Source organism: Lucilia sericata, unplaced genomic scaffold (assembly GCF_015586225.1).
Source record: "Lucilia sericata isolate MDLA Ls3-8-SP2 unplaced genomic scaffold, ASM1558622v1 Contig000469F_arrow, whole genome shotgun sequence".
Classification (NCBI taxonomy): Eukaryota; Metazoa; Arthropoda; class Insecta; order Diptera; family Calliphoridae; genus Lucilia; species Lucilia sericata.
Genome location: NW_023994484.1, coordinates 62,983 through 72,500, shown reverse-complemented (window position 1 = coordinate 72,500; position 9,518 = coordinate 62,983). Strand labels below are relative to the sequence as shown.

Here is a 9,518-nt window from a genome sequence, read left to right as displayed (position 1 = left end):
AAATGTTTTCTTTTCAACAATTCATAGTTTAGTCTTATTTATATTTTTATTGAAAATCATTAAAATAATTTTAAAAATTCTATTACAGAAATGTTTAACTTTGCCTCAATTGTTTACACACTCATAACTAAAACTAAAATCTATTATATATTCTTACAATTTTTTGTTACTTAAATTTATTTAATTGTTTTTTGTTAAAACTTTTTTATGGCCTTTAAGGTACACAATTTAATATGTTTTTTTTTTTTTTGTGTTTTTCTTTTAATTTTTGAACTTTTTTCATGTGGTTTTTGTTGTTGTTGTAAATAAAATGTATGTATGTTTTTCAAAAATATATGTCTGCAAGTAGTTGTATAATAATTTATTAATAATTTCTTTCGTTGCCAAAAAAAAAACATTATTGTTTAATATTTATTACCTTTTTTTGTTTATAATTTATTAAAATATTTGTTCGGTTTCCCTGCTTGAACAGATTTTGATTTAGAATCTGAATTTTAAGCTAAAGTTTTTAATGCTCTGAGAGCTCTGTAACTCTATAGCTTTATAATAAAGAAGTTGTTTTTAGGTGAAAATATTATTTCATTAATTTTGTGGTGAAAATCTTAATTCTAAGAGTAAAACTAATTTTTGTGGTGAAAAACAAGTTTTGAGGGGAAAAACATGTTTGAGGTAAACAGCTAGTTTGTGTAGTGAAAACCCATTATTAAGTAATAAAACAAGTTTTGAGGTGAAAAATCTAGTTATGTGGTGAAAACCAGATTTTTTGGTGAAAACCGAACTTTGGAATGAATTTTAGGTGAAAACAACTTTTGAGGTGAAATCTATATTTGTGTCGAAAATCTGTTTTTGTGGTATAAAAACCAAGTTTTGAAATGAAAAATAGTTTTGTGGTGAAAAACTTGTTTTGTGTTGAAAAACTAGTTTTGTGACAAAGAACAACTTTTCTGGTGAAAATCAAGTTTTGAGGTGAAAAATCTAGTTTTCTGGTCAAATAAAGTTTTTTGTGGTGAAAGCTATTTTGTGGTGAAAAACTATTGTTAAGGTGAATAATAGGTGAAAATCTAGTTTTGTGGTGAAATTCTGTTTTTGAAGTAAAAAACTAGTTTTAGGGTGAACAGATAGTTTGGAGGTGAAAAAAACTAGTTTTGTGGTGAAAACCAGTTTTGAGGTAAAAAAACTAGTTTTAAAGTGAAAAACTAGTTTTGTGGTGATAAACTAGTTTTGAGGTGAAAAACTAGTTTTGAGGTAAAAAACTAATTTTAAAGTGAAAAACTAGTTTTGTGGTGAACAACGAGTTTTAAGGTGAAAAGCTAGTTTTAAAGTGAAAAACTAGTTTTAAAGTGAAAAATTAGTTTTGTGGTGAACAAGTTTTAAGGTGAAAAACTAGTTTTGAGGTAAAAAACTAGTTTTAAAGTGAAAAGTTTTGAAAGTTTTGAGTTTAATGGTGAAAATCTTGTTTTGGAATTAAAAACTGTTTTTGGGGTGAAAAACTAATTTCATAGTGTAAATAAGGTGATTATTAGGTGAAAAGCAAGTTTTTAGGTGAAAATCTAGTTTTGTGGTGAATAACAACTTATATGGCAAAAATACGTTCTGTGAACAAAAAAAGTTTTGAGTTGAAAATCTACTTTAATAATGAAAAACAAGTGTTGTAAAGAAAACAAAAATCAATTTGAGTAGAAAAAAAAAACGTTATGATAAACAAGTTTTGAGGTGAAAAACTAATTTTAAGGAGCAAAACAAATTTTTAGTTGTAACACTGAGAAAAACAAAACAAATTTCTATTTTAAAATTGAATTTTTACAAAAACTTTATAATAAAACTAATTATTGTTTCCAAACTTAATATTTCTAAACCTTTCTGGGTTCTTTATAATATTTTCAAACCAAATTTAAAACTAAAATATATGAAAATCTGTTAAATAAGGGAAACCGAACAAATATTTTTTTTTTGTTAATTTTCTTCTTATACTGTTCAAATTTCATATTTACTAATCCATATATTATATATTGTAATATATTTCTAAACATATTAAGAATATCAAATAAACTATACTTGTCCTTTAATAATTTTAAGAATTTTACAATAAAGTGAAAGAATAAGATTAGTTTTATATGTATAAATATATAATTATATTCTTTTAACTATTGACATATTTCTTCTTTTCATTTTACAAGTAAAATGTTTTGTACAAAACTATATTTTTGAATGTTTGTAATGCAAATAATTTAAAGAACTTTAGAAATAAAAACAAAATTTATAGAAAAGTAAATAAACTTTTAATTTTCTTAAAAGTTTATTACAATTTGTTGTTTAATAAAGCATTTACAGAAAGAAATCCTTTAATATTTTTAAAGTTCTTTAAAATTTTGCCATGTATATGATTTTCTTTATAAATATTAATTAATTTTTTTTTTTAATATATAGTTAAATATATGTAATAATAATTTCTACCATAAAATAGTTTTCTTTATTTTCTGTTTAAATAGTTGAGTTTGTTTTTCATAATTTCTTTAATAATAATTTATTTTGTTTGTTCATTATTTTATTTAAAAACTAATTTTTGTTTTCTATATATGTATATAGTATATTTATTTATATATAATAACAAGGATTTTATTATAAATATATATATATAAAAATAAAATCCTTGAAATCCTCTACAATATATTAAAGCTGCACATATGTTTCTGTATTAAATTTAATTTTTGTTTAATATTTTTCTTTTTTTTTTACTTAATAATGCCCTTTTTTTGAGAGTATGTATAAAATATTCAGCAAGTGTTTTTAAAAAACCAAAAGAACTGAAAAATTTAAAAAAAAAACTAATTGGAAAAAAAGTAAAATTAACAAAAAATATTGGCACTTTTTTTCTTAAAACAAAAAACAATATATAAACAAAAAATTTTAACAAATTTTATAGCAAAAACTATAAAATTTAATTTCTTAAAAAAAAAACAATCAAAGAATTTTTTTCTTGTAATTAAATTACTGACCCTCGGTTACTAAAATTTCTTGTTGCTGTTGTTGTTGTTCCTCTTCCATGCTACTTAAAGACATGGAATTTTGTAATAGTAGACGGGAACGTTCTAGTTTACTGCGTGAAAAATCTATTTCATAATTATAATATCAAAGTTCATCATTGGTAGGTGGATGTTCTTGAACGTATTCTTTAGGAAAGTAACCGACCTGTGAATAGCAAATTTGTTTGTTATGTAAACATTTTAATTTTAAAGTTATGAAGGCTTTAGCATACTTACCACTTCTCCAATTTTACCACGCCACCAGCCTTTACTATCACCATCTTTACCTATGACCAATACTTGACAGCCGGTTTTGAGTTGCAGTTGATTATTGCCTTTGGGTTCGAAATCATAAATGGCGGTGGCAAAGACCTCACGATAAGGCCATTGTAGGGATTGATTTAGACTGTAAAAAAACAGAAAATGTTAAAGTTGTGTTGGAAAATAAATTGTATTCAAAACCCCGTTTTAAAGCGAAAATAGGTATAATTTTGGAGGAAAAATGTTAAATGAAAAACTAGTTTTGAGGTGAAAAACTAAATTTGTGTGAAAGCAATACTTTTGTGGTGAAATGCAACATTTGAGGTGAAAATATGCTTTTGTGGTGAAATGCAACATTTGAGGTGAAAATATGCTTTTGTGATAAAAAAAACTAGTTTTAAGTTAAACTATTTTTGAGGTAAAAAACTAGTTTTGTGGTGAAAACCCAGTTTTGTGATAAAAAACTTCTTTTGAAGTGAAAAAGCGAGTTTTCAGGTAAAAACTAGTTTTGTGGTGAAAAACTTGTCTTGAGGTGAAAATCGAATTTTAAGGTGAAAAACTAGTTTTGTGCTGAAGAAGTTGTTATATAATGAATGAAGTTTTGTGCCGAAAACACGGTTTTGTGGTAAAAAACTAGTCTGGAGGTGAAAAACTAGTTTTATGGTGAAAATCTAGTTTTAATATGGAAAACCTGTTTTGGGGTGAAAAACAAGTTTTGTGGTGAAATACTTGTTTTGTGGCGAAATACTAGTTTTGGGAAGAACTTTTAAAGAGAAAACTCAATTTTGTGACGAATGACGAAATTTGTCGCAAAAAACTAGTTTTGTGAACGTTTTAAGGCGAAAATATAAATTTGAAGTTAAAAATAAGTTTTGAGGTGACAAACTAGTTTCGTGGTGAAAATCAAGTTTTGAGGTGAAATGCCAGTTTTATGGTAAAAAACTAGTTTTGAGGTTAAAAATTAGTTTTGTGGTGAAAAACAAGTTTTAAGGTGAAATATTGTGGTGAAATATTAGTTCTATGGTGAAATACTAGTTTCGTGGTAAAACACATATTTTGTGGCGAAAAACTACATGCCAGATTTCTGGTGAAATGTAAGTTTTCAGATAAAATGTTAGTTTTCAGATAAAATGTCAGTTTTCAGATAAAATGTCAGTTTTCAGATGAAATCTCAGTTTCCGGATGAAATTTTACAATTTTGATAAAATATCTTTTTCTGGTGAAATGTTAGTTTTCTGGACATAATACTCTTTTTGGGTGAAATGTTAATTTTATGGTGAAATAACAGTTTTCATATGGAAATGTTATGTGAAATGAAAAGTTTAATAAAATTATTTCGCAAAAAAGAAAATTTTCTTTTGAAAACTCTCAACTACTAACTTACCCCGCAAAATTCTCCCCTAAATCATTGCGTTCATAATAGGATACCAATTCGACAATACTTTTAAAATGTCTTCTCGACGACAGACAATATACAATATTATCCGCTATAGTGTCCTGATTTATTTTCATATGTTTTATAACATTATCATCAGTTCTATAAGAAAATATTTCAATTATTTAATAACTTATCTAAACGATTTGACAACAGTTAAAAAATAAAACTTACTTTAAACTTAAAGCATACATAGTTTCTTTGGGATTAGATGCACCTTGTGGTCGTACTCTTAATAGATAAGTGCCAACACGTCTATGTTCTAAACGCAACTGAGCAGTTTCGCGATCCATATTGCCCACAAACCTAATGAGAAAAATATCGAAGAAAGTAAAGAAATTTTTATCATTGAAGATAACAGTAACAGGAAACATAACTCCGCCACTTAGTTAATCAGTTGATCTATAACTAAAAGTTAATTTTGGTACTTATTTCTCCTCACTTACCAATTAAACTCGGCTAATTGTCTATCACAAACTGGCGGCGGCATGGCAATAATATTTTGCTTACAACGACCAGTAGAAGAAATGCAACCCTTGTGCACCGCAATCTCACAAACCTTACAGCGATAGCCCTTTAAAATCACAAAGAAATTGCGATTATTTATCTGTTAATTTAAATCCATAAACAAAAACTCACTTGATGTATACGACCCTTTAAGAATTTCGAACAATGGCGACATGTTGTGGGTGCATCAAATGTAAATATTTCCATTTTATGGTCCGTGTTACGACAACCGGGTGGATCAAGATTCTCCATAGCTTCTGTTAATGCCTTACGCCATTTATCACGTTCTGGTTCTGATTTTAGATACAAAGTAAAAGCAGTTTTACCAGATTTTCTTGCTAACAAAAGTTGATATTTGAAACGTGTATCACGTCCTATAGTACGTCTTGAATGACTTTGTTCTACCCAATATTCGCTTAGATTATGAGAATCACGATATGTATATTGCATATCGCCCGTCTTGACATGCAGAGGTTTGACTAAGATGAGAATTTTATCGAAAACGAAGGCATAACGTAATTTAGTTTTTTGATCTTCATGTGCCTTAATGTGTAATTCACCGTCCAGTAGTAGGCGGCCATATTGTAAGAGATCATTGCCGTTTTGCAGGAGATTCAAATCGATAATGCTGTCCTGTAAGAGATAGTTACAATATTACAGATATGTAATGTTTTCACACATTAATACTTGATCTTAAAAACTACCTTGACTTTTTGTATAATCACCAAATGATCCGAATCACGTTTAACCTCATTAATATACTGAGAAACATCTATCATGGCTTCCTTAGCTCTTTCCAAAGAGCGATAATCTTCATGCATCTGAAAAAGAAGAAAAATATCTACTAATCTAAATCACTTCATTTAAAATGTTTATACCACTTACCGGTGAGGTCTCTTTGACTAGTTTATCCAATAATAAATGATATTTTAATATACGCTGCATGGGCACCGATAAAATATCTCTTAATTGCAGTTTACCCACATTATATTCACGTTCACATTTCTGTTTATTATATATTAAGAGAATTTACTTAATTTTTCTTTTACTTTTTTTTAGTTCGAATACCAACCTGTACTAATTCCTCGACAATTTGATTCTTTTTACAAACATCACCCAAAAAATCGATGGCACCCAATAGACATGAACAATATTCACCATAGATAAGGAAGGGTTCACGAAATTCTAAAAATACTTGACTCATTTTCATTTTAGCATTGGGCTGTAGAGATTCTCGTAATTTGTCTAGAAATTTTGTATGAATATCGGCTAGTTCCTGGGAAAGAGGGGAATAAAATAAGTTAGTAAACTGACTATATTCAGTACTGTAGACTAATTACATTCAGCACTATAGATGGACTACAGTCTCGACTATATAAGGATTATATTCTGGACTATAAACTGACTACAGTCTGGGCTATAGACTGACTATCGTCTAGACTACAGACTGCCTACATACTGGACTATATGCTGACTATAGCCTGAACTATAGAACAACTGTAGTCTGATAAAAAAAATTACCTTAATCCTTGGAAATATTTGTTTAATTTCCTCTGGCTTTAATAAACGTTCCAGTGGTGCCATAAATTTAGTTTTTAAAGCATTTAAAACATCTAAATAATTCGATTCCGTATCGATTAGTTCACGTATAACATAATCACGTTGTTCAAAACTGGTGGCTGAAGTAATCTAAATAATTTAAAAAGAAATTAAACTAAAAATTAATAAACCATTACCAGAAGATGAAGAATAATCTAAACATTAAAACATGCTAATACATCTATGGCCTTTTTTTCTATTATAAAAAGAGAAATTAAAAATAAATTATAAAAAATTAATACCTGAGTTCTACTCGTTCTTTGTAAAGCACATAAATCTTGATAAACTTCTTCCTCTTTTGTATTAATATGTTCATCAACATGACCATTACATGCAACATTATCGGTGGTACTAGTATAGTGAGTTTTTTTGGTGATAAATTATACATAAAATTTTACATAAAAAAAAAGAAGAAAAAAATAAATAAAAAATAAAATATTAAATTTTGAAATTAAAACAATATAATAATAAATTAACAAGAATTAAAAATTTCTTATAAACGCTTTAAAACTAGATTTTTCAATATTTAAACAAGAATTAATAAGAAATTTGCAAATTAAAAGCTTTGTTAATGAAAATGGCTTATTAATCAAATAAATTAACTTAAAATTACTAAAATTTAAACCAAAAAACAAAAAAATCATTTAAATAACGTTTATTTTCAGTAATTTTATCGAAAATTTATCTACAACTTTACCATCTCTAAGTAAACAGCTGATTGTCATCTCTCAAATGCAACCAGCACTCGCATATATTCAAAACAAAAACTACTAAACATAGAAAAATAAATAGAACTGAGACTGAGAATAAGAAATATTACTCTCTCACATGTACAGGTTCTGTGTGAATTTAATTCAATTGTATGAGTACAGTAATTTTCCGATTTAACGAACATTCGTTTCTACGAACATCGCATTTAGCGAACTATCAATATTTTTACATTGAGTACCTTACATAACGAACAAAAAATATTTTTTGTACTCAGTTTAACGAACAAATATAAATAAAATAATTTAAATTATAGTTAAATTAACAAAAATAACTAAAAATCATGTCAGAAAAGCTTCGACGTTATTAGGAGGGGTATTTACTTTTCCATTGCTTTCGAATATGGATTTCGAGAGTTGATTTTTCTAATTTAGTAAAATGAAGAATCTAGATAATCTGAGTTTTTTATTAAAGATTTATACAAAAATATGAGATAATCAAATCTACAATCCTTAATGTCGCAAAAACTAATGTTGATCGAATTAGAAAATCGGAACAACAAATGTTTAGAGAGGCCAAAGTATACTTTTCTAGAAGCTCGTGCCCAACCCGAATTTGGCCTCAGAATTTGAAATCATAGAAATTGGTGTTCAAAATAAAGACATTGCCAATCGTATACCTTAACATTTCGCTTTTATTTTTCGCCAAACTAACAAGTCCCCACTGTGACCATAATCTTTTCCAATAAACATCAATTCTAAGAAATTGTAAGAAACGATATGTTATAGAATAAACAATATAAATAGTTTTTCTTTTGGAAAAAGGATATTTACAGGAATAGCTGTGAAATAAAGGAAAAAATATTTTAAAAAAATTTGGGTTCAGATATCTCAAAGAATGAAAACAATGAAACTGTGAAACAATGAAACGCTTTAATAACTTTACATTAATCTATTTCCTAAGGAATTCTGAGGCCAGGTTCAGATTCATCGCAGTTCCAGCCATTGGGTTTAAACTTCTTTAAGAATTATGTCATCCGAGTGCTTTTCCAGAACGTAGATTAGTTATACGAAATAAACTGAGTTTTTTCAAATTTCTTTATTGTTTTTACATTGTGATATAAATTGCTAGTTTTTCATAAAATTCTTATACAATATTTTCTAAAGAAATTATATTTCCTGGAACATATTTTTATAAATTAGATTTTATGTAATTTTAATTATTTATGTACCCAAAAGACACTTTCGAGTTAGTAATGCATATAACGAACTCTTCGATTTAACGAACAGGCCTGACAACATATAGGTTCGTTAAATCGAAAAACTACTGTATTTTTATTTTTGTTTACATAAAATAACAAAATTATGAAAGTACAAAATGTATCCGAATACATCATACCCTACCACATTGCGAGTAAGTAGCAATAAGTTATTTAGTATTTTTTAATGTAGAAGTTATATTCAAGAGATTAATGTTTGCTTAATTAATGAATGTACTACTCATTATAACAATATATAGTCAAAATTTCGTATATATAAAATTTGTTGAGTCGAATTTTATAAATACCCTATTCTTGTATAGCATGTACCGCTTACAAAAAAGTTCAATAGGCTAATTTATGGACGGATTACATCATTACATCGACGCAGGTGTTACAAACTTTAAGACATAAACGAAATGCCGTTCCCATTAGTGTGGTGTAGGGTGTATTTTGACTGCATTTGGGCTGCTTTGAAATTAACAATAATCGTTCATATCAAGCGTTAATTTTAGCATTAGCATAATTCCTTTGGCAAAATAGCCCCTGCTGCTGCAATAAACACTGCTAAAAGTTATGTTTTTCCTATAAAATTATTGAAAACATTTTCAGAAAAAAAAAAAAAACAAATTTTTCAATCGTTTTTATTTTTTTAATCAAGTGTCAATATTGACTCAACCCAGCAAACAAAAGAGTTAATTAAGAATAATTTTTAATGAAAATCTTT

The 9,518-nt window shown here is 27.2% G+C and overlaps 2 protein-coding genes across 4 annotated transcripts in view; both read right to left on the bottom strand.

Moving 5' to 3' along the window:
- LOC119605268 (diptericin-D-like) overlaps positions 1–3,060 on the bottom strand; it is an 8,163-nt gene extending 5,103 nt beyond the window's left edge. The window contains exon 1 of the mRNA XM_037958263.1: positions 3,007–3,060. Within this exon, the coding sequence (XP_037814191.1) occupies positions 3,007–3,060 (54 nt within the window). The remainder of the gene's footprint in view (positions 1–3,006) is intronic.
- LOC119605259 (protein vav) overlaps positions 2,575–9,518 on the bottom strand; it is a 68,287-nt gene continuing 61,343 nt past the window's right edge. For 2 of the 3 annotated variants that reach the window (XM_037958252.1, XM_037958253.1), the window contains exons 5-15: positions 7,068–7,176; positions 6,748–6,915; positions 6,299–6,502; positions 6,112–6,231; positions 5,931–6,047; positions 5,359–5,859; positions 5,166–5,293; positions 4,894–5,025; positions 4,669–4,821; positions 3,261–3,429; positions 3,130–3,189 (exon numbers count right to left, since the gene is read on the bottom strand). In XM_037958252.1, coding sequence (XP_037814180.1) covers positions 3,130–3,189; positions 3,261–3,429; positions 4,669–4,821; positions 4,894–5,025; positions 5,166–5,293; positions 5,359–5,859; positions 5,931–6,047; positions 6,112–6,231; positions 6,299–6,502; positions 6,748–6,915; positions 7,068–7,176 — 1,861 coding nt within the window. Of the gene's footprint in view, positions 3,190–3,260; positions 3,430–4,668; positions 4,822–4,893; positions 5,026–5,165; positions 5,294–5,358; positions 5,860–5,930; positions 6,048–6,111; positions 6,232–6,298; positions 6,503–6,747; positions 6,916–7,067; positions 7,177–9,518 lie in introns of all 3 variants that reach the window. The other variant, XM_037958251.1, reaches the window with a different exon arrangement.